This window comes from Neophocaena asiaeorientalis, unplaced genomic scaffold, assembly GCF_003031525.2.
Source record: "Neophocaena asiaeorientalis asiaeorientalis breed wild unplaced genomic scaffold, Neophocaena_asiaeorientalis_V1.1 scaffold126, whole genome shotgun sequence".
NCBI lineage: Eukaryota > Metazoa > Chordata > Mammalia > Artiodactyla > Phocoenidae > Neophocaena > Neophocaena asiaeorientalis.
In genome coordinates, this window is record NW_020174565.1 from 95,812 (window position 1) to 119,692 (window position 23,881).

Genomic DNA, 23,881 nt, shown 5'->3' on the forward strand with positions numbered 1-23,881 from the left:
AGCCACTCCACTCCTTTTGTTCTTCTTCATTTTCTGTTTCCCTCTCTCCCTTCCTTGGTCTTTATTTTACTCATCCTTCTTTCACGGTGGAAACCAACATTCCCACCCCGAAACGCTCCTTCCACAGGCTCCAGCACTCTCTGAGACCCTGCTTTTTCTTCTTCTAAATGCAGTTTCTCTAGCTCCCTTGTTCATTTCTTTACTTCCTGTATTGTCCCCTACAACACACCTCATGGTTGTTCCCCACAAAATCCCATTATATTTTTTTTGATCAAGCAAGCATATCTGGATTTGACCCCAAATCTGTATCTTACAAGCTGTGTAACCTTAACTTATTTAATTTCTCTAAGCCTCATTTGTCAATATTGAAAAATTAGGAAAAATCCTTGTTTTCACTTGATTACCATATCATCTCTAAATATTCCACAGATTCAAAACACATTCATATTGTTCCCTTCAAACTTTCCCATTTATTATGGCCATTATATATTTTATCACATAGCATGTCCTGACCCCACAAAAATAAAAATAATAATAAATAAAACCTTTGTACTCTTTTTTATAGGTTCTCACCACCTCTCCCTTTTGCTCTGACATCAAATCCTGCTGATTTCTTCTTTATAATATCTCTCCCAGTCGTATCGATCCTTCCATTTATGTTACTCTAGTTTTAGTGGGAACCACTGAAGTGTTCTAATAAAGCTACTTTGTACATATGAAATTGATTGATCTGCCTCAGTCAATAATGCAAGACTCTGAGTTAAATAAGGGCTGATGAAATGGACAAGAGCAAGATCAGAAGATTCAGTGCAGTAATCTGACCTGGGCAAGTCAATCAATCCTTCTGTCACCTTTCTCCCCTATAGATTGGATATAACCTCTATCTAATCAAACAAGGAAATTATAAAGATGAGATCAAATTATGCATAAAGAATTTGAACATCAAGTGCTATACATGTAAAAATATGCTATTACTGTCATCCAAATAGTGTTACAGATTTTTAATCATCTATCAACTTTATCTCAACTAATCCTTTCCTGATTAAAAGTACATATCTATAATAACTGGATAGGGATCAGGGTATAATCTATACCCATGGAACAAGCAACACTAATTGTCCTACATGAGAATTGAGCCGGAACCAACTAGCCATACACAAGAAATAAAGTATTATTCAATAATACCAACATTCATAGCAATATCTTTTTTTCTCACCCCTTCTGAACACCAGTTGATCTTTATTTCTATTCCTCATGGTTCTCTTACATAAGGAAATAGAAATAATATAAAAACAGGTAACATAGCCAGGAATTCTTATTGTCTTATGCCTAAATAAAATAAAATGAGAAACTCCTAATCCACAGGATAGCAAATTATAGTAAATTGGGGGTGGTGGGTTCAACCCCAAGTAAAATGATAATCTACGGATTGTGAAAGCTACCTCTCTGTCCAAATGAGAGACTGTTGTGATTACACCTGTGCTGGGATGCACAGAAAAGATCCCAGGTTTTCCTGGCGTCTGCTCCAAAATGCTATACATCAGGCGCGTATGCATCGTGTCTGGTTCATCTCTGTCTGTGGCATAAATCACTCCCACTGTAGTACCTACATGTTTAAAAAAAGAGTCTTTACTTTCCAGAATTGCAAAATATGTTTAGGCATATCTACACTTCTCAAATTCTAACAGTGATGGTGGAAACCTCATTTACGATGTATTTCTTACCAGAGATATTCCATCTTTACATAGTACTGATGAAGATGACTTCAAATTTATAATATGAAACACTCTGATGCTGAGAATCAAGGCATACTCTTACTTTGCCCACAGCTTAAACTGTTTGATAGTAAATTTATTAAAAACTTATTTAAATGGCATCCAAGAATAATTTCAACACATATTCCCACATACTGTAATAACTAACCTAGCTGGAGAGAGAAACCATGTCTCCTAAGCAATCAGATTTTTTTAAATCAAAGTTTTGATTAATAACTAAATCAAGGCTGACTTGGGTTATAACTGGATAGATGATGAAGTTGACCTTTCACATCTCAGTCTCTTTTCTATTCTATTTTTTGCTAGTTCTTGATTTGCCTCCTTCTCTTTCACCAGATTTGTATCCAAACCTCACTGCCCCCAGCCCCACTTAATCTTATTTCATACTATTTACCATTCAGGGAGAATTTAAGTTAACTGTTTCTGCAGTTAGAGCTATTAGTATTTTTCATCAGTATGCAAAGTAAGAATATTGCTCTGATAAAGGACTTCAGGTATCAAAGAGTACATACAGGTGGTATTTTTATAGTCTAAGGATAGTGTTCCAATGCCCATGAAATTATAATACATAGAACCACTTTGCCTATAGCCCTGTATGTGAGGTTGGCCTGAGGAACAATACATAGACACATACAATCATATACATATATATATGTATATATATATATATATATATATATATATATTCATTGAAATTTTATATTTGAGGGAAATAAAAGCCAAGTAAAACTATTAATGCAAGGAAGTATTAGTTTTAAATAATTTTGTCATTATATCCTTAAACTTTATATTTGTGTGTATATGTGTGCTTAAGTATATATATATGTATACATAGATATAGATATAAATTTGTAGAGAATGTCCAAATACATACTTAAAAGTAACAAAAAGATTTCTGCAGTGGATCAATATGAAGACATGAAGTAATAATCTTATTATTATAAGAAAATAAATTATCTTTTCATAGAAAACTGTTTATATAATCTTTATAAGACATTTTCTTCCTGCAATTTCATTGACAGTCAGGAAGACATAAACACTATTTTAATTCTCTGGATACAGAACTCCTTTACTTATTACATAAAACCTTCCTAAGATCTTGACTTGAAAATTCTTTTCCATGAGTGCTATATTTCACTATTCATTGAGCACCCTTTGCCCAAACCCTCTGTGTGTGAGTTAAGGCAAACTCAGAGAACACCTTCAGAGTACCACAGCCTTAACAGGGCTGAACCTACTGGTGTGATATGCTTAAAGTATTCTGGGTTCATCTGGGCATCAAAGTGTTTGCCCTAGATCCTTCTCTGTTACTACCAAAGAGAACAGAATGTTCAACGAAGAGTCTAAAACCAATCATCCCTCTTTGAAAATAGAAAAATGTAAGAGTCATAGACTTGTGAGGTTAAAAACATTATAAGTCATCAAACATAATTAACTCATTTTATAGATCAGAGAACTCAAAGGAACTTCCATTAGTTCCCACAGTGAAATAATAACAGACCCTGAATCAAAAACTAGGTTTCCTAAACTCCAAAGCAACAATAATTTTTTTAATTGCACCATGTGAGTAATAAAGAGGTTAACATCTGTGACATCAAATTATCAAACTAAAATATAAAAGGAAAGAGCAGTTACAACAATCCACTGAAGATCTAAGTAACTCCTAGAAACTTTAATAAGCAAGTTAGCTAATCCTCTATGGTTGAGTTCACTTCCTTTCAACTTTATTGTGAGTGGTTATTCTCCATATTGCAAGTCTCAGAAGACATTAAGAATGCCACATTTAAGGGCCTATTGAAGTGAAACACTTTGGTTTTCCACATGTGAGAGCAAGTGTTTAGGATGGAGAACACACAATGCAAGTTTCTCTAAAGTTATTCCTGTATTCACTGTAAATTGGAAGTAGTAAAGTAGTAGTTTAAAGAGAAGAGACAATATGGATAAGAGCTTAAAAAATTGTATCCTCAGTGGATATCATTCAACACCTTCCTAAATAAAACCTAATAAAACTATCTACATTGATTTTAGTTTTATCGTACATTCTACCCTGCATGTCCTCCCTTGGAGCTAGGAATAATGATAAACCCACATAATAATAAGATGAAATAAAGTATATAAGCCAAATATGGTACAAAGCTTGAATAACTGTTATCTGCCTTTATAATTCATTGGTATCATACCAACAACACTACAAACTCCTATAATACCTTGTAAATTACACATTGATTCGATTTGATAGGATTAAATGTATTCTGGTAAGTAGCTGTTGGTCCAGTGTCATCTCAGGATGATCTGGCTTTGAGTAAAAACTCAACCTCTCAAACAAAGTATATAAACATTTAACATAGCACATTTTACTCCTAAAAGTTGTCTTACCAATTCTACTGCTTTCTGGAACTTCAAAATTATAAATTGCTTCTGTGAAAACAGGGTAGTTGTCGTTTTCATCCTCCACTCTGATGGGCAGTGGAAGAGGTAAGTCTGCTGTATACCCATCTGCAGTTGACGCATGGGCAATCAGCTGTAAAACAGTGAAAAGCAAGTTCAACAGTCCATTATAAAAGATTCCAGCATGCAAGAATACTATGCTTTATCTACTACCTCCTCTGCAAATCTTTTCAATAATAAATCACTTCAAAAATTCCTATTCAATGCTTCTTTAGTTATCAAAACATCAAACACAGAAAGACTTTAACTACAGTTAAAAGTATCCAATGTTTGGTAGAAGTGCCTACACTTCAAATAAAACCTAGGTCAGAGTACAGAGAATCAGAGACTACTCAGGTCATGAGACTAAGGAATTAAATGTGAATATGGAGACGTGGATTACAGTCCTTATTCTCCCCATAATCATAAAATTGTATTGGGAAGAACAGTTAACCTCCCTGCAATGGGGAAAATCCTGACTATATCATCTAAATGAGTCCCAACTTTGTCACTACTGAGCCCCTTTATTGTTTAACCTCATAGACCACATATTTGTAAGAGGTTTTCTAACAAAATACATTTAACAGTTTCCACATTACTAATTAATCAAAAGCAATGAAATGTCAAATAGAACTTATTTCTTTTTTTCATTTTTAAATGATTTTTTAATATAAACAATTTTTCCATAAAGGTGCACTATTTCAATTATAAAAGAAACATCCTTATCATGATAAATTTAAAAATTCTGTAAGGTACAAAAGAAGAAAAGAAAAATCCATGACCTACTACCCAGAGAGAAGTACTGTTCACATTTGATGTATTCCTTCAGTCCCTTCTGTGTATATATTTGTACACAAAAATTGAGATCATACTACTGTAAGCTTATATCCTTTTTTTCCAAAAAGCAAACAAACGACTTTATGCTGTAACCATTTCCCAAAGCCCTTAAACATGCTTTGAAAATGGGATTTATTGGCAGTCTAATAATCTACCACATAGACATATTGTAATTTATTTAACTAGACCCCTATCGGTGGACAAATAGAACGTATTTCTATTGAGCATGTGATTACAACACTGAGTTGAAATTTTTCCAGCCAAGAGCAAAGAAATGTCATGCGGTGAACATCAGTCAAGTTTACTTACCCAGCATCTCTTCCCTCTTCTTTTAGGAAGAGAATCCCTCTTTCCTATGGGGAATCGGTCCCCCTGTACCACATGACCCCAGAGCATTGACCATATTACACTGAAAATTGTCTGAATGATTCCCCATTGATGTAAGTTCATCCACATCAGAATGCTGGCTTATTATGCCTTGTTTGGACTTGGTCTCCCAGTTTTGCTTCCTTATATACTTCTCGGATATCATCAGATAATTAGACAGGTGGAACAAAGACCAAAAAAGGAAAAACAAAAAACACAGAGCAGAAGAGGGACACTGGAAGAGGACCCTTCCAGTCAACTGTGGCCCTGTCTCGGAGAGAGGAGAAAGTACCACGACCAGAGAGAGAAAGAGAATCTCATAAGCAAAACCAACTCCTGCAAATTTGCTGGAATTTTACATCCAAATACAATTAAATTTCTTGGCTTCATTTGAGGCTTACCTAATACAAGTTGAGATAAAGAGCAGACCAAGTATTCCATAATATTACACAATCTATTTCCTTTGTCTTTCAGATGCCCTCTAAGAAGAAGTTCAGAAGACAGGAAAGAGTAGATGCGCTATCAGAAGTTTAGTTTAAACTATGATTATAGTTTAATCATTTAAAGTTATGTGTATCAATAAAAGTCCTACATCAAAAACATCATATTCTTCACGATCCACAGGCCGGGTACAATACAGATTTCCAGTGTCTCTTTCTATGAAAAACAGATTTAAAGGTTCTTGGTCAACTCCACGCCCACTTATTGAGTAGAAGACGGTATAGTTCTGTGCCGCGTCAGACTGAACCTAAGAGGAAAAGCATATGTAAAAAATTTTTCATGAAAATGCTATTTTTAAATACAACTTATATGTTTATATATTTTTTTATTTTAAAGAGATGACTTTAATAATATAATAATCACCTTTGTCACTTCATCAACATGCAAAATGGTAATGAACAATGGTAATTTGGCAAAAGATTTTTTTAAACTGCTCAAATTTAATGAAAACAATGTTCAACATAAATAGTAGCCAAAGACAACCTCATATTAAGGCACAGTTTCCCATCTAGTGATTTGGCAAAGGTAGAAAAAAGCAATAACACCCACTGTGAACAGGGGTGAGGTAAACAGGGATTCTCATATACTGTTGAAAGGAATGCCAGTTGTAATGTTCCTTAGGGAGGGGAATTAACAAAAATTAAAAGAATGAGAATAAATAGGGAAGACTCTTCCTGGCAGAGGAAACAGGAAGTGCAAAACAACCAGACCAGGGTCGTTCCTGGAGTGTTCAAGGAGCAAGGAGGCCACTGTGGTTGGAATAGACAGAACTATGGGAAAAGGAAGTCGGAGCGGAGGACGAATGCAGAAATAGGGCCACGGCATGTAAGAGATTCCAAGGATGCTGACTTCTGCTTGGAGTCAGATGGGGAGCCAATGGAGAATTTAGACAAGAGTAGTATCTGATTTATATTTTAGAAGGAGAATTCTTGGTGTTCTGTTAAGATTAGACTTGGGTGGGCAGGTAAAGGAAGAAGCAGGAAGGCCATTTAGAAAGTTACTGCAAGAATTCAGGGGAGAGAGAACTGTTTGTTAGACCAGCGTGGTAGCAATAGGGGTTGTGAGAAGTGGTTAGATTCTGGATATAATTTGAAGATACAGCCAACAGAATGTGCCAGTTGGTTGGCTGCATGGTGTGAAGACAGAAGTCAGGGATGACACTATGTCAGTGGGTGCAAGTATCCCCTGATGTCTATTCTGCCTATCTTCCTTAGTATTAGAATTTACAGTTGAGCACAAGGTTGCCTGGAAGAAAGACTTTTCTCAGTCTCCCTTGCAATTAGGTATGACCACACAAAAAGGTCAGGTCAATAGGGTGTGTGGGGCTTCCCTGGTGGCACAGTGGTTGAGAGTCCGCCTGCCGATGCAGGGGATGGGGGTTCGTGCCCCGGTCCGGGAAGGTCCCACATGCCGCGGAGCGGCTGGGCCCGTGAACCATGGCCGCTGAGCCTGCGCGTCCGGAGCCTGTGCTCCACAACGGGAGAGGCCACAGCACTGAGAGGCCCGCGTACCGGAAAAAAAAAAAAAATAGGGTGTGTGCAAAAATAATACATGCAGGGGCTTCCCTGGTGGCGCAGTGGTTGAGAGTCCGCGTGCCGATGCAGGGGACACGGGTTCGTGCCCTGGTGCGGGAAGATCCCACATGCCACGGAGCGGCTAGGCCCGTGAGCCATGGCCGCTGAGCCTGCGCGTCCGGAGCCTGTGCTCCGCAACGGGAGAGGCCACAACAGTGAGAAGCCCGCGTACCGCAAAATAATAATAATAATAATAATAATAATACATGCAGGATCCAGACTGTACTCTAGAAAGTGGAGGAGTGTGTTCCCTCAATGGGACACAGTGATGAGCCATCTTCAACCTGGAAGGATGGCCAAGCTTAAAACGGAAAGAATCCTGGGCCCCTGGTGATTTCTCAAATTAGAACCTCTTTACCAGATCACACGTTGACATGAAAGGACTAAATCTCTGTCATGCTTTAGCCACTATGATTTGAGATCTTGGTAAAACGTGGCTATATCCTTATCCTATTATAATACAGGAATTAAAATTTTAACTATAAAGAATGGATGGATATGGTAAATTGGGGCTCAACATCGATTTCACCTCCTTCTACTGTGTCCTCTCATAGTGTAGATATTAGAAAGATTCAGATAAAAACAAACCAAAAACTCTCCCTTTTCCAGAGTCTCTTGAAACAAGGGTTCTGAATTAAAATACAGACAGTCAGGTGTGCTTGCATGAAATTTGGAAGCCATAAGGGAGATAGATGCCTCCTTTTTGCTGCTTCTACTGTTTTTGCTGGCTCTTTGTGGTGCAATTTTTTTTTCTTTTTTCCTGCAGCAGCAGCAGTTCTAATGGTTTTTCACAGACTTCGTGGATGTTGAGAGACAGGATATAGATCAATCTTTTTGTGAACACTGATGGGAGCAATTAAGATTGTTTTGGAGCTGCAATTGGAGGAGCAGCTTCCTGCCTGTGGTGGTTCCTTGCCCAGTGCAGTTTCCTGACCATGGCAGTGGCACTTTGGCTCTAAAATGACTGGCTTCCCCATCATGAAGAGAGCAGTATGTCCCTTGGTTATAGATTCTGTGGGGTAGCTAGGAGATTCATTCCTGAAAATTCAACCTAAAGTTTGTTTCTTGAGCCTTCCCAACAATTCTGTAAACTGTTTAATACACTATCATAAATCCCTCTGTTAATTCCTCAAAGAGAATTGTGCTCTCCGCAACTAAAACCTTACCGAATGGACTCTACTGCCCCAAGAACTGAAAGGATGCAGCTGCCATTAACTGAGAGGGGAGGATATTTTTTATAAGAAAACGCAAACATTTGATTTTTATACGTTAAGTTTGAAATGTCTACTGAAATTCCAAGTGGGAATATTAATTAGGCAACTTGGGCTGGAGATATGAAGTCTTAAGTTTCCAATGTATAAAAAGTACTTAGGGGCTTCCCTGATGGCGCAGTGGTTGAGAGTCCGCCTGCCGATGCAGGGGACACGGGTTCGTGCCCCAGTCCGGGAAGATCCCACATGCTGCGGAGCAGCTGGGCCCGTGGGCCGTGGCCGCTGAGCCTGCGCGTCCGGAGCCTGTGCTCCGCAATGGGAGAGGCCGCAACAGTGAGAGGCCGGCGTACCACAAAAAAAAAAAAAAAAAAGTACTTAAAGCTATGAGGCTGGATGAGATCACCGAGAGAGTGAATATAAATAAACATTACACAAGGTTCATAGTCTGAGCCCTGGAGCTCCCCAAATTTAGAGACTGAGGGGTCAGGGTGGTGAGGGTTGGGAGGATGTGGGAATGAAGAAGAACCAGCGAAACATACTAAGAAGGAGCGGCCAGTGAGAAAAGTGGAAAACTAGGTGACTGTTGTCCTAGAAGCGATGTGAAGGAGGAGGGACAGGTCGGCTAAATCAAATGGACACACGACAAGGAAATGAGGACTAGAAGTGGTGACTGGTTTAACAGTGCAAAGACCAAAATTACCTCTGACCAGTATAAGTTTGGTAAACAGAAGTCATTTCTTAATACACTTTCACCAGTGCTTAAAGTACAATAATCTAAGAGAAGAAACCAGGGTCCAGAACTGGATAGAATTTTCTACAAGTGTGAAAGACACTGGAAGCATAGTTAAAAACATAAACAAGTAGGACACAGGTGGCACCACTGGTATTAAACATCAACCACAGTAATAGAAATGTAAGGGAAAAAGGCAAGCATTATGCCATAGCCTCAACTCAGTCGTTATTTCCATTGTGTATATTCCATTTGGATCTTTATGCAAAGTAAAGCTGACCCTGCTTAAAAACGTCTTGTTTTTAGGAAAAAGTTAAACTATCTAGCAGAGCACACCTGGCCAGTTCTGGGTGGACCCTACCTGCCTCTTCTGCCCCATCTCCCTGCTCCACGCCCATCACACACAGGAAGACTAAGCTCTGTGAGCTCCCGTGAGGAGCCATGCTTGCTTGCACCTCTGTCCCCCTCTCTTCTTCCACAGTGATTTACCTGCATGACACTCTCCCACCCTTCAGGCTTTAGCTCAGATGCCTCCCCCTCTAAGTCTTTTTTCTGTTTTTTACAGCATTTCAGCCCATGAATTCTCAAATCACCCCGACCCAGCCCCATCTCAGCACTCGTCATGCAGTATTGCAATCATTTGCCTACTTCTGTCTTCCTCACTAGACTCATAAAATACATGAGAGCAAAGGCCATGACTAAATGTATTTCTAGCTTCAGTACTTAGAGCAGTGCCTTCCACAGGACAGGGTAGGTGCTCTACAGCCGGCTGCTAAGTGAATGCATAAACTAATAAAGATCATTTAGTGGCTGTAGAGTCTTTCTCATATTATTATTATTAGTTTTTTAGTGATTTTCTAGTTTTTCTCATTATTAGCTTTTTAGTGATTTTCCCATTTTATGTACTTTTATGACTCTCCATGCATATCTTCAATCAAATCTGTTGATTTTTAAATGTTTAAAGAGTTATTAAAACCTGGACAGAACAGACTCTTGGAACTAATTTAGCAATCCCAATCAGAAGGAATGGAAAACCTACCTGTTGAAGGAACAAAGGGAAAGGGCCCAAGGAATTCTCTTGCATTGAGCAGGGGATAGGCGCCCATCTCCTCTTGGAACGCCTGAGAACAGTCTCTTTAGTGTGTCTCTTCCTCAGTACCTGAATTTAGAGAAAGAAAATTAACAATAAACAAAAGCATCACAGCCTACTTCATTGTAAAACAGTGGATGGACCATAAATCTAACACCTCTCTGGAGGCTCAGTATCAGGAATTTCCATGCTGAAACTAAAGACCAGATAATAAGGTCTTCTTTGTGTTAGAAGGATAAGAAAGAATGTATCCAGACTTTAAAGGTTTCATGAACCAAAGAATTTAATTTCACATACCTTTCCAACACTGACCATACTTTCAGGTTAGGAAAATTATCATTGTACTCTCAGTTCTTCCTGTTCCATCCCAAAATGAGATGGAGAACACATCCGCTTTCAGACAATCTATAGACAGCACTTACTTGTTCTTTCTGCTAAAACCTCATGCTCTCAGGTGAACTATAGTGAGGTAATGCATGTTCTTCATTGCCTGAGCACTCTACCTGCACTGTCCGATATGGTAGCCACAAGCCACGTGTGACTATTTAAACTATTTAGAATGAAATAAAATATAAATTCCACCCTTCAGTTGTACCAGCCACATGCTAAGTAGCAGTAGCCATTAATATTGGGTGACCATATCACACAGTGCAGATTACAGAACATTTCCATCACTGTAGAAAGTACTACTGGAGTTTTTAGTGATTTCCACCTAAGCAGTCATTCAAGCATTCGATGACTTCTTCATTAATACACTTCGAATCGATTACTTGTACTCCAGTGAGTACTTTCACAACGGCATTCCTCACGACATGGAATTTAGAACTACAGTCAACAATCACTGAGTGATGGCTAATACCATTCAGACGCATACATACTCCAGGATTTCCATCCTATTTTAACATCAGGATCACTGTGGCACTTGAAATCAACCTCTTATTCACTGGGAACTACTGCACTTAATATTAATTTAACATGTACCTATTGACTATGGGTCTGGTGTAAACGAGGCTATAAACACAAAAGGGATTGATTCATGCCCTTAAACAACGACAGGTAAATTGTTTGTGCTAATAAAAAATGCCCAATGCGACAACAGAGGGATAACCAAACTGACACTGGCACACAAAAGCAAGTAGACTAATTTAGAGGTGGAAGAAACCTTCACAGAGGAGGTGTCATTTAGATTTAACAAAGTAAGATCCAATGTCTAATCAGTGTTGAAAAGGGAAGGAGAAGGAGGGAAGGGAGGAGGAAGGAAGGGAAAGCAAAGAGAAGGAAGAGAAAAGATGAGGAAAATAAATCCTATTTTTTCTTTTGTCTTCTTTGCAACCTTTAATGAGAGTATTTAAATGAGAAGAAAAACATGCCTGAAAATATCAATGTACTTTGAATACCTTCTGATGTTCCAGGAGCACAGGAATCTCTTTCTGTGTCTGTTTCTCTGAGTCAGAAAGCCATATGGTGAAATATCTTTTCTCATCAGACAACACAACAGCATGGGCTGTGTATACTGATCCATCTTCTAGAACTCTGAAATCAGGATCACTGGATTGGATGTGGTCTGCAGATCCGAGGCACTCTTTCAAATTAACTGCAAGTAGGAATTTCCAAGTTGTAACGTAAGAAACACATGCAAAAAGAAAAACAGTGTTAAAATAATTTATACAATCTTCTTCAAAATCCTGAAGTGAAATGAAATGAACCAATCACTCTGCATTTATCAAATATCTTAAGACTCTTTACATGTAATTTTTTAAAGTGATAATACTTTCTCTGTTAAAAAAATGACAATTCTGGATTGTATATTTGTATTAAATAAGGTTTTTTAAACCTTTATATGCTTCTAAGAGGCTTATGAAAATGATCTTCCTATTAAAGACGTCTGTGTGTTGCAATCATGACAAAGCTGAGCTACATGCCCGCCCACACAGCTGGATAAACAAACAGAAACGTTTTCCTTAACAATATAGTCTGAATCTTTTAAGATACACCTGTGTTAAGCCAGAAGTTTCACACAAAGAGTGACAGAGTGTATGAGTTTGGCAAACAGTCAAGTAAGAAAAATCTTTAAATTCTTCCCACTAGCACTTTTCTGTCACATCTCCCCCACCCCCCACCCCGACCCTCACCAACGCCCCAGGGGCCCAGAGTTCTCTTTGTGTTCCTGTTCCTTGCTTTCCCGGGCTCCCCAGTGAAATGCTATGTGGAATCCTCTCCCCCTGGAAATTTTCCCAAGTGAAAAGTCATAAAATATAAGTATCATACAAGTGTTTTGATACTTATATCAAAAGTATCAAATCCGTCCCATTCGTCCACTATCTGCTTTGACAGAAACCAAACTGATACATTAATACACACTTAAGTAATAACCTAATACTCACTTAAGTAATATCATCTCAAAAGATTCATGTTACCCATGTATAGTGTTTTCACTTTAATCCAAATCTGTCACAGATGGAAACGTTAAGTCAAAATGAAGTGAACATCTTTAGAAGTGATGACACATTTCTCTCATGTTCATATTTTTATCAGAGTGATAACCTCTGGCCTATTCCCCTGGAGGAACACCCCCGACTTCTCTTTACATCCTCTCCTTTCTTCCTTCCCAGAAATGGGACACTGTTGAAAATTAATGTGGCGTCTCTGGGACAAGCTATATCTCTGAAAAAAACATGATGCTTTCCTCCAGTATTCCCTGTACCACAGGGAAAGTCCACCTGGACAGAGCTTCCCAGCTGTTGGGAAAGGTTGAGGTTCCCTAACTTGTCAAGTGTGCAAATGGCTGATTAAGCGCAGTTTTGAATGGAATAGTTCACCTTGTTATATTTCTCACTGCAGCTATGGCATTGATAAAAATACTGCTCTGATTCTCTCAGGTCCTTACCTATATCTCTCCAGTGCTTAGAATCCTAGAGTAATGAAAGGGCTACATTCTACATGTAATTCTTTATGTAATTTTTACTGTTAAAACATAAGTGACTACAAAAGCATGGATTAGCACATGTTCATTAGAATCGATGAGAGAATTCTATAGAGTTCTAAAGAACAGAACATATATTTTAAACTTGACTTGTATCTAATTATTGGTTCCGGCTAATTCCAAAAGGCAAAGATTGGATAACATGCTCTTTCCAGCATAAGTAAATTAAATTTCTGTTTTAAAAACACTGTTTTGGGCTTCCCTGGTGGCGCAGTGGTTGAGAGTCCGCCTGCTGATGCAGGAGACACGGGTTTGTGCCCTGGTCCAGGAAGATCCCACATGCCGCGGAGTGGCTGGGCCCGTGAGCCATGGCCGCTGAGCCTGCGCCTCTGGAGCCTGTGCTCCGCAATGGGAGAGGACACAACAGTGAGAGCCCCGTGTACCGCAAAAAAAAAACAAAAACAAAAACAAAAAAACACTGTTTTGAAATTGCTCACCTCTGCCAACCACTTTGTCTGCCTCTAGTTGGGAAGGTATATGAAATATCACCTTTTTGCAAGCTTCACATGCAAAACTGAAGACCTAGGAAAAAATGGTCACATTAATACAGTATAGAATAAAGAACTAAGTTTTAGATATGCAAGATATATAAGTCCTAGAGATCTACAGCTCGCAATACTGTATTGTATACTTAAAATTTTTGCTGAGAGTAAATCTTATGTTAAGTGTTCTTACCAAAAGAAAATAATAATAATATATAAAGAAGGTGAGAGGAAACTTGGAGGTAATGGATATGTTTACGGGATAGATGGTGATGATGTTCTCACGGGTACATACTTATCTCCAAGCTCATCAATTGGTGTACATTGAATATGCACAGCTTTTTGTGTGTCCATTTCACCTCAATAACATAGTTTTTAAAAAGAATAAAGAACAAAGCCATATGATCTCAATAGATGCAAGCAATTGACATAATCCAACACCGACTTACAATTAAAAACTTTCAACAAACTAGGAATTCAAGAGATTTTGCTCAATGTGATAAAGGGCATCTATGAAAAACATCCTACTTAACAGAGAAAGACTGAATGCTTTCCTCTGACATAAAGAACAAGACAATGATGCCTACTCTCACCACCTCTATTCAACATTGTACTGGAGGTTCTAGCCAGGGCAATTACACACACACACAAATAAAATTAAAGGCATCCAGATTGGGAAAGAAGAAATAAAATAGTCTCTGTTTTCAAATGATATGATCTTGTACATAGAAAATCCTAAGGAATCCACTAAAAACTATCAAAAAAATAATAAGTGGTTTCAGCTAGGTTGCAGGATACAAGATCAACATACAAAAACCGATTGTTTTCCTATATACTAGCAATAAAAAAATCTGAAAACAAAATTAAGCAAACAATTCTATTCACAATAGATATCCCACCTTCATAGATTAAAAGACGTATTCCCAAAATTCATCTAACAAATTCAATGCACTCCCTATTGAAATCCCAAATAACTTTTTTTGCAGAAATTAAAAATCAATCCTTGAGGAAATGCAAGGGACCCAAAGACCCAAATAAACTTGAAAAAGAACAAAGTTGAAAGATTTCCCAATTTCAAAACTTACTACAAAAATACAATAATCAAGGCAGAGTGGTACTAGTGTCAGGACAAACATATAGATGAATGGAGTGGAACTGAAATTCCATAAATAGGCCCTGACATATTTAAAAATACATTATTGGTTTTGTTTGCTGCCACTTATTTTAGTATTTCAAATATATGTCCACAAGTAAGATCAGGCTGCTACTTTTCAACTTCATACCATCCTCATAAAATGAGTTAGGGAGAGTTCCACTTTTTTCTGTTCTTTGAAACAATGTATATAAGGTAGAGATTATCTGTTCCATATAATTATGGAAAAATTCACCTATCTCAGGTCTGGGCTTGATGGATATGACAGTGTGTGTATGTGGAGACATCTGGCTTCCAATTCAGTGTCTTTATAAGTCTATTTACAGTTTGTATACCTCCTCGAGTCAACGTTGGTAATTTGTATCTTGTAGAAAATTGCCTATTTTGTCTCTTTTCAAATGAACTAGAATAATATATTAATATTATTATCTACTTTTTAAAACATCTGTCCTCTACATAACTGTGCCTCTTTTTATTCCTAAAATCGTCTTATCTGTGCCTTCTCTATTTTTCACTTTTTCAGTCATAGCAGGTTGGTCTATACTTTCAAACGATAGCATTTGGTTTTGCTAATCCTCTATATTGCTTGTTTCTTTTTCCTTTTTTAACTGTTCTTCATAAGATATACTCTAAGTACACGTGTATTTTAAGAAATAATAAAAGAAACACTAGGGCACTTACCTTCAAAGTTAAGAAATAAAACATTACTATTATTTTCAAAGTCCCTATATAACTCTCCCTAACTGCATTTTCTTCTTGACGTCAACCTCTCCAGATATCAATAATGAATGATTTTTTTTGTAAATCATTTACTTCCCCATTTCTGCTTAATTTTATCCCATGAGTATGTGTCCCTAAAGAAAACTGGTTTGTTTCGCCAACTTTAGGCTTTAAATATATGTAGTCATATGCCAATTATATGCAACTTGATTTCTTTCCTCAAATTATGTTTGTGAAATAGATCCATGCTGAATATATAGCAGCAGCCCATTCATCTTTGTCACTGTATAGTACATCACTGGAAAGCAGGTACAATTAATTCATTAATATAAGGGATCGATATTGGAAAGGATGATATTCATATATAGATTTCAGTTATGCGATGTTTCCTGAATTATAAAGAAATTTGATACTATGTTTGTGGGGACTGGATATATTACTGAAAATAAAGTAAAAACATAAAATAAAACCACCATTAATTAGCAATGATGAGCTAATGACTTTTACAGGTATTTTAAAAGTAACTTTTGTACAGATGAGTGCCCAACAACAAAAAAATACAACATATAAAAAAAATTTTAAAGATTAATGAATTATGGATTGACTATTTGAGTTATAAAAGAATTTATTTTAATGAAGAACCCTCCAGGACAACTTTAAATATCTGACATAAAACTTAGAGTTGCGAGCAACTTTAAATTAAAATGTAACAAATTAAGTTTTAAAAAATGATAATATAAAGTATTATCTACTCTAGTCTGGGAAAAATGAATTGCTTTGTTTCACTTTACAGTACTGTCCAAATTGTATTAATTGTATCATAGAAAGCTTATCATACAAATCATTGAATCCTGATAGAACTATCTAATGCCAAAGGGAGAGTGAAAACACAGGCATACGTGTCAGTGTTTCATTTTTGTGCTGTTGTTCAATTTTAGAGTGAATAGGCAAGGTAGGCTTTCTAAAATAACACCTTTTTCAATAGAGGAAAAAGAAGCCAAAGAACAGAAATTTAATAGAGTATCTGAAACATAAAGGAGATCTTGACTGAGCATATCGGTTACAGAATTTTCAATTCGTCGTTTCTCCTGTGGACACTTGCCATCTTAGAGACGGAAATCTTACCTTTCAAGTTCTTACCACCCTGAATTGTGGGATTTACCTTTCTGTATTCTCAGTGCTTTGATGATTCTACTAAATTTCTTTCTAACCAAACTCTGTATGATGGGATTCTAGTTAAATGGAAAGTATGATTAGCTGCAGGTCAATGCCATATATGGGATGGCAACTGCCACAAGGATTACAACAGGGCCAAAAAATGTGCACAGCTTACATGTATTTAGTGACTCAGAGAGTGCTGCACCATTTAGCTGTATCTCAATATGAGCACCAATAATCTCCATTAAAGAAGGTAGGTGATAATGAACTGATATAAATATATACTACAACTCTGACTTCCTTAAGATCGTGGTTTTGAAATAAACTAGTTCGCATTTACTTATTTTATTTGTCCTAAGCTTTTTTCCCCACTAATGCAAAAGATAATAGAAAGTATTATACTCACTTTTATTTTAAAAATTGAATATGTCAAATGTTATCAAGAACAATAGTAACAAAAAAGTCTGTTAAAGGAGTCACATTATTCTCAAATGCTATAAAGTCTGAAAAGATAGAATGCCCGTTTGTCAACATAGGTTGCAGGCAGAATTTCACATACTCCAAGGGGAAAAGCATGTTATGTTATAAAGAAAAATACTATTTTAATTCCTTTTGAAGAGCCCTTTTAGCAAGTGATAGATTAACCATGTCCAAGTACATACCATTTATAATATATAATAGTAAATATAATTCCCAAAGTGGATTTGATATGGCAAACAATATTCAACACACATATAAAAGGATCTCATTATTTATAACAGGGCAGAAGACATCTGAGCAACTGAGCTAATGTGAATTAGTTTTCACCATTCCTAACAATTTTGCTACTTTAAAAGGAGAAACATTTTAAGAGATACTCAGTGCTTTCAACAATAATGGGATGATCTGACACGTTTCTTTTCTAGTTTCCCCCTCTCCTTTCTTCCTTTTCTTTGTATATGTGTATGGAAGGATGATTAGGAATTGTAGTTAATTGTAGCAGTTTGGAGTATACTGAGGATAGAAAGGTGGGAAAGGGATGCAGATTCAGAAGAAAAGTGCAGAAGGGAAGATTCCACAACCTATGGGGCAGCTCAGTGGGAAAGCTAACAACACCTTAAAAGTCTCAGTTTTCTGTTGAAGAGCTCACTTTCAAACAAGGAATTGTCTTTGAGAAATCCATTAAGAGGTCCATAAAATGAAAACTGCGTTTCTAAAATGTCATGCCCTTAATATTATACCAAAGAGTCCTAGGAGTCAAAAGGAAATACAGATATAGGATGGTCAACAGAAGTCTTATCCGTCTCGTCTGGACAGAAATTGAAGTTGTCTGTAAACTGGGGATTGCAGGTGAAAGAAATTATTCTATATACACTCTCTAGTATACAAGTCTCCAGACAGACCATTTAATCTAAACTTTAGGAAATTCTTTTAAAAAATAATCCTAAAGGAAGTCATACACTAAAGCTGATGCTATCCCTGTTTAGATGTACAGGCACCTTCCTGCCTTGCCGCGCCCCAGTACTCCCACCACCACACCCCGCCACCCGGACAGATACTCGCATTCCACGCCCTCCCCTCCAGCGAATACACGAGAAATCTTGAGAACACAGCACCTCCGCTGTTTTCTTCTCCCCATTCCGGGATTCCTTTCGCAGGGAAAACACAAAACACTAAATTCATGCTTTTAAACATATTAGCTGGAAACACTTTCAAAGATATCACAAGAGAGCGCACTTTGAGAGCAGTTCCCACTTGTAAAGAGTCATTTCATCAGCTCATTTTGTTGGAACAGCTGCCTGACAGGTCGACGCCCTCATCTGTACAATTTCTTGTCCATAAATATATCTTAGATCATAACTACTAAACCATTATTCATAACTCGATGATTCAAAGAGAAGTCAAAGCTGGCACCCACACGCCCTGCTTGGGGGCTGAGAGCAGCAAGAATCCAAGTAGGCAGAGTCGACCTGCTCCCGAGCCAGGCTGGTCCTCTCGCCACCGGACCAAGCGCGGGGCAGTCGGGAGTTCGCAGCTTCTTTCCAGAGCATGTCTTGAGCGCAGCCGTGGTCTCGGCCGCAGCTCCGCGTAATCGCACAGAGTTCCCGATTTTTCGTTTTGTGTATCGCGAGTTCTCCGAGACTTGTCCGTACCTTCCTCTCGGGGTGGATCTGATCTTGGGTCTCAGGTTTCCTGGTCACAGAAGACCCCCAGGCTGGGCTCTGGGCTTGCGCAGTCCTGCAGGAGCCGGACAAAGAACCACCCAGTCCCACGCCTCTCCCAACACTCCTCTCAGCCTGATTCTATCCCCTCAGCCCCACCCAACTCCCCCATCACACCGCCGACCCAACCCCCATCCCTAATGGAGCCGCGCACGCCCTCGCGCCCCAGGTACACTCCGGGTGGCCAGCGCGGGTGGACCGCTCAGGTGAGCTGCTTCAACGGAGGCAAACCTGGAAGCCATTTTTCAGAGGTAACTCAACGCCGGGACTCAGGGGCACCGCTCCAACCCCTCCTCTCACCAGCGTCCCCAACCCAGGGGACCCTGGGGTAGGGGGTCAGCCCCTGTAACTCACTCAGGGATCCTCCAAAACCTAACCCAACACTCTTCTTCGCTCTCTACCCAAACCCACCCCAACCATCATCACCAGCCCTAGGAGCCAGGAAAGGAGCGCGAACCCCAAGCCAGCCCACTCGCCACGGCGCACGAGAGAGCTCAGCGAAGCGGGAGCCCATCCAGTAATTCAAACAATCGAACAAGTCCGAAACAAAACCCTCAGTCCGGAACTGACTGAGGACTGGTTTCCCATCCTCATCCCTCAGACCCCGAATCTGGCTCCTCTGTGCCCCTCCCGCCCCCACCCCCAAGATGGAGCTAAGCCGCGGATGTCACCTTTCGGTCGGCTTCGCCCCCACCGCTCCCCCTGCAGGACCAGTGCCCATTCGACCCCCTGCCGCATCCCGGCTCCGGGTAGGTGGTCGCGCCCCACCCCGCCCGGGCTCCACTCACCACAAGGGTTAGCAGCTGCCTGCAGAGAGCTCCGCGCAGGGAGTTCTGGGGCCCGGCGGCAGCCATCGGGGTGCGGGGCCGGAGAGGAGGACGCAGGCACCGGGCGGGACGTAAGAGACCAGAGCCCGCTGAGGTGCGGCGGAGCGGAGGTGCACTTCTTTCAGCTGCTCGTTACGCCGCCCGGGACTTTTTCAGGTTTGCGTGCTGGAGGGCGTTTTCACTCCTGAGACGGGATTGGACTCGGGAGACGCCGAGCCGCCCCTCCTCGTTTTTTCTCAAGTTTTATCACCGCGAGAACCTCTGGGGAGCTGCCCAAGACTGCCCTTAGGCTTCTCGGAGGCCGCGCCGGGTGCTCGCTCGCTGGAAAGCTGTCCAGGCCACCCACTCTCTGCCAGCTCTCCCACGCCCCTCCCCCGCCTCCGGCTGCCACGCCTTTCGCCCAAAGCTCAGTGGGGTCTTCCTCGCAGACAATGCTTGGCGCGTTCCTACTGCGGAAGCCAAAACCGCCTGCAGGGATCCCTGCCCCAACACGGGCGCTCCTGGGTGCCAGCAACACCCTTGTCATTGGACCAGCGGATACTCCCTTCAACATCTGATCAAATGCTGGGCAAAGTCTCCTGGTTAATGCAAAATATATGTATTCTACCCAAATTTGCTTCACACGATAAGATAAAGGACGGGAGGGGAAATTATCCCAAGAGGCATGAATAAGCTGACACTTGTTATACCAGAAATTAAAAGCAAATAAAGGGAATTCTGATATCTTACCATTTTCACGCACCCAAAATATGAGGGATTACACTCAAAGCTTTCATTTCCTGCCAATCTCGTGGCCTCATCTGAGTCTTCTAAGAATTTGTTCTTCTTACATGAAATTATCGATTTGAGTAATTACCTGGTAATTACACTAAAACGCAATTTTTTGGTTTGTGGTAAAAGAAAAATCTACCGCACAAAAGCTTCTAGTCTAAAATGAGGCTTACAGATTCAATATCATTCGACAAATGTTTATCACTGCCCAGAATTGCACAGGCACTGGGGCTGGAGGAAAGAAAATGCACAAAACCCAGTTCCTGCCCAAAGCAATTCAAAGTCTATGAGGGAATAAAGGCATTCATCATAGCCCAGTATGCTAAACCTCTTAATAGAAAGGAAGCTTACAACACTAGGGCACATTCCTTTGTTTCTCTCTAGACTGAGTTTTGTGTCCTCTAAGGCCCCACCTAGTAGACTCAGGATGAACTCCCTCTTACATATGTGCTGTTGCTTCTTAAAGTCCGTGCACAAGTTCCAAGGTCAGGACCCTCAGACACTGCAGATTAATCAGAGAAGGCACTAAGGCCTTCATTCATCCCACCCTGGTCACCCCAATAGGCTGCTTGTCTAAGCCACGTGTTTCCCTAAAACTCACAGGCCTAAGCTCTCAGGTCTCAAACCCTAAGCTGAGCTTCCCAGTCCCACCTCTGAGGCATGCAAGGCTCCTATGCACCCATCAGAGATCCTGTTTCACCTCTGGAGGCCTCGTATGCAAGAGCTCTTCCAACCTCAGAGAATGCTCTCCATACTTCACTCCAACCATTTTCACCTCCCATCCTCCAGACCCTCACCTTGACCCATGACCTCAAGACCGAGCCTCTCAAAGTGTCCTCTGGCCCCAGGCCGACTTTAGAAACAAGCCAGGATGATAGCTCTCATCAGAAGGCAAATTGGCTAGCACTTGATTTTGGACTCTCAGCCTCCAGAACTAAATAATGTTTGAGATAAGAACCAAGCAGAAGGGTGGGAACATGTTTTGGGCAAAGACCATAGTAATAGCCCTAGCGGAGCTCTCAGGAGTCTTGTAAGGGTTTCCCACATCAAGGAAATAGGAAGGAGTTTCTTCAAGACCTGTGCTGAGAATCAGGTTAGAAAGGTAGTCTTCTAACAAACCAGGCTGAGGAGTTGAATTTCATCCTAGAGGAGATGGAGAATCATCCACTCAATCTGTAAGAAAGATGATCACTTTGGGTGAGTTAATGGGCTCATTAACTTCATTAATGAACCTGTTTCTGCCATGATATAGCTTTTCCTTAATATTTAGGAAATAAAAGATTTGAAATGTTTTTCTTTATGCTCAGTAGCCCTAGTTTTCAGTGATTTCAACTTTGTCTAATAGAGTCTGACCTGATTACTACTGTCTTGCATGTGACTAAAACCATAAGATAGCTATCATTTGCTGTATAATTAAGGTGATTGTTAAACCTACTGACTATATATGACAGTTACTCTGAGCTTCTGTGTTTAGCTTCTACAAAATAAAAATTATAGGAATCTATTCCAGAAATAGTGTAAGAAAGCATATTGGTGATATTTTCTATTTGTATTGTAAAATTCTAGGTGCAATATGAATACTGAATAATAACAATATGGAGTATAACTATCTTGGAATTTCCTGTTTTGCTAAGAGATGTATTTGTCCACCATGAGTATATTAAAGTCCTAATAAAAAGCAATGTGCTTTTATAATTTAGAAAAGAATCTTCATAGGCAGTTATCATTATAAATATGACTTGAAGACAAATTTAAAAATTGCTTTTATTTCTGCTGTGGAGATTATAATTTTAAGTGAAATTGTTGAAAATTTATTTAAAACCTGAGCTTTAGTTTGAATATAGTTAGAACTGGATGCCTTCTATAATAAAATTAATTTTAAATCATCATGAGACATCATAAAGAGTTATTCTGAAATGTCTTTATTTTAATACCCTGTACCCCAAACTGGAAGTCAGTTGGAAGTCACGACTAAAAGAATAATGTACAAAAATGGGAAAGAAATATGATTTTTCCTTGTTATCTTCTTAGTTTGAGGGTAAGAGCAGCAATAAATAAAAGATCAAAAATGGAAGATGATCTTAAGCTAACGTCTAAAACTTCAGGGATCCAGGTGAATTGTCAAATTTTCAGTAGAAAGCAAACTTAAGGTCATCAGGAAGAGTTCTCTGTAGCTAGGAGGGATCTCTGGCCACAGAAAGGGTAAAGACCCTAGGAGCTGGGAGCCGACTCCTAGCCCACTGAGAAGGCTGCCTTGCACAACACCCACAGGTGCTGGTCTCACACACCCACTCACCTCAGTGGTTTATATGGGCGGTGACACCGCAAATGTGGGTCCCCTCACACACGCCTATAAAACACAACCAGTACAACTGCATGATGTTTGGAACAAATTTGCTGGTAAGGGAAGAGATATTTATGAAAAGCTTAAATTAAAACCAAGTAAAAGTTTCATGTCGAATAGTCCTACTAGTGACACAGAATGAGTTCTGCCCTGAGACGTTAGCTCCGAAGCATTTGTAGAATATTATTTAGGGTAAATAGTCACGGTAATGAACAGTACTCAAACAAATTGCTTGCTGGAGCAAGAGTGGGAAATACTGTACAAACATGTACTCAAATGCCAGGAGCGTTCTCAGACTTAATTTTTAGAAATTAGCTCCCCTTAGTGTATCCACTTGCTCTTTTAGAGAAGGCTCTTCTCTGGTGCTTGGCAACTGGGCGGTCGGATTCTCTCATCTCCACTACTGTTTTCCTCTAAGAGTACTAAATTCTGCTACTGCCCTTCCAGCCTCCAGGAGAGGATGCTGCTTTTCCTGTAGCACCTTTCCCAATGTGTGGCGGTAGGTCCTCCACAAATTTCCCACAGCGCCGCTAAGAACGGCCTTGATTTTTTTTTTTTTTTTTTTGTCATTTAAAAAGACTGCTGGAGACGACGTCAAGAGTAACCTATAATATTGCATTGATGCTCAGGACGAGAGCCATCCACCATCTCCATCAACCTCACGGCAAGCACCCCTCCCAGCTCTATTTCCACCCCCATGGAAATGCCCCGGGAAACAAACAGAACCTCGA

The 23,881-nt window shown here is 39.6% G+C and overlaps 1 protein-coding gene across 3 annotated transcripts in view; it reads right to left on the bottom strand.

Annotated features, from left to right (window-relative positions):
- The window catches only part of LOC112408351 (desmocollin-3-like), a 37,734-nt gene extending 17,672 nt beyond the window's left edge, over window positions 1-20,062 (bottom strand). For 2 of the 3 annotated variants that reach the window (XM_024757953.1, XM_024757954.1), the window contains exons 1-7: window positions 19,997-20,062; window positions 13,932-14,016; window positions 11,900-12,105; window positions 10,461-10,580; window positions 5,998-6,153; window positions 4,152-4,296; window positions 1,443-1,606 (exon numbers count right to left, since the gene is read on the bottom strand). In XM_024757953.1, coding sequence (XP_024613721.1) covers window positions 1,443-1,606; window positions 4,152-4,296; window positions 5,998-6,153; window positions 10,461-10,580; window positions 11,900-12,105; window positions 13,932-14,016; window positions 19,997-20,062 — 942 coding nt within the window. The remainder of the gene's footprint in view (window positions 1-1,442; window positions 1,607-4,151; window positions 4,297-5,997; window positions 6,154-10,460; window positions 10,581-11,899; window positions 12,106-13,931; window positions 14,017-19,996) is intronic. The other variant, XM_024757952.1, reaches the window with a different exon arrangement.
- Window positions 20,063-23,881: the final 3,819 nt, after the last annotated feature.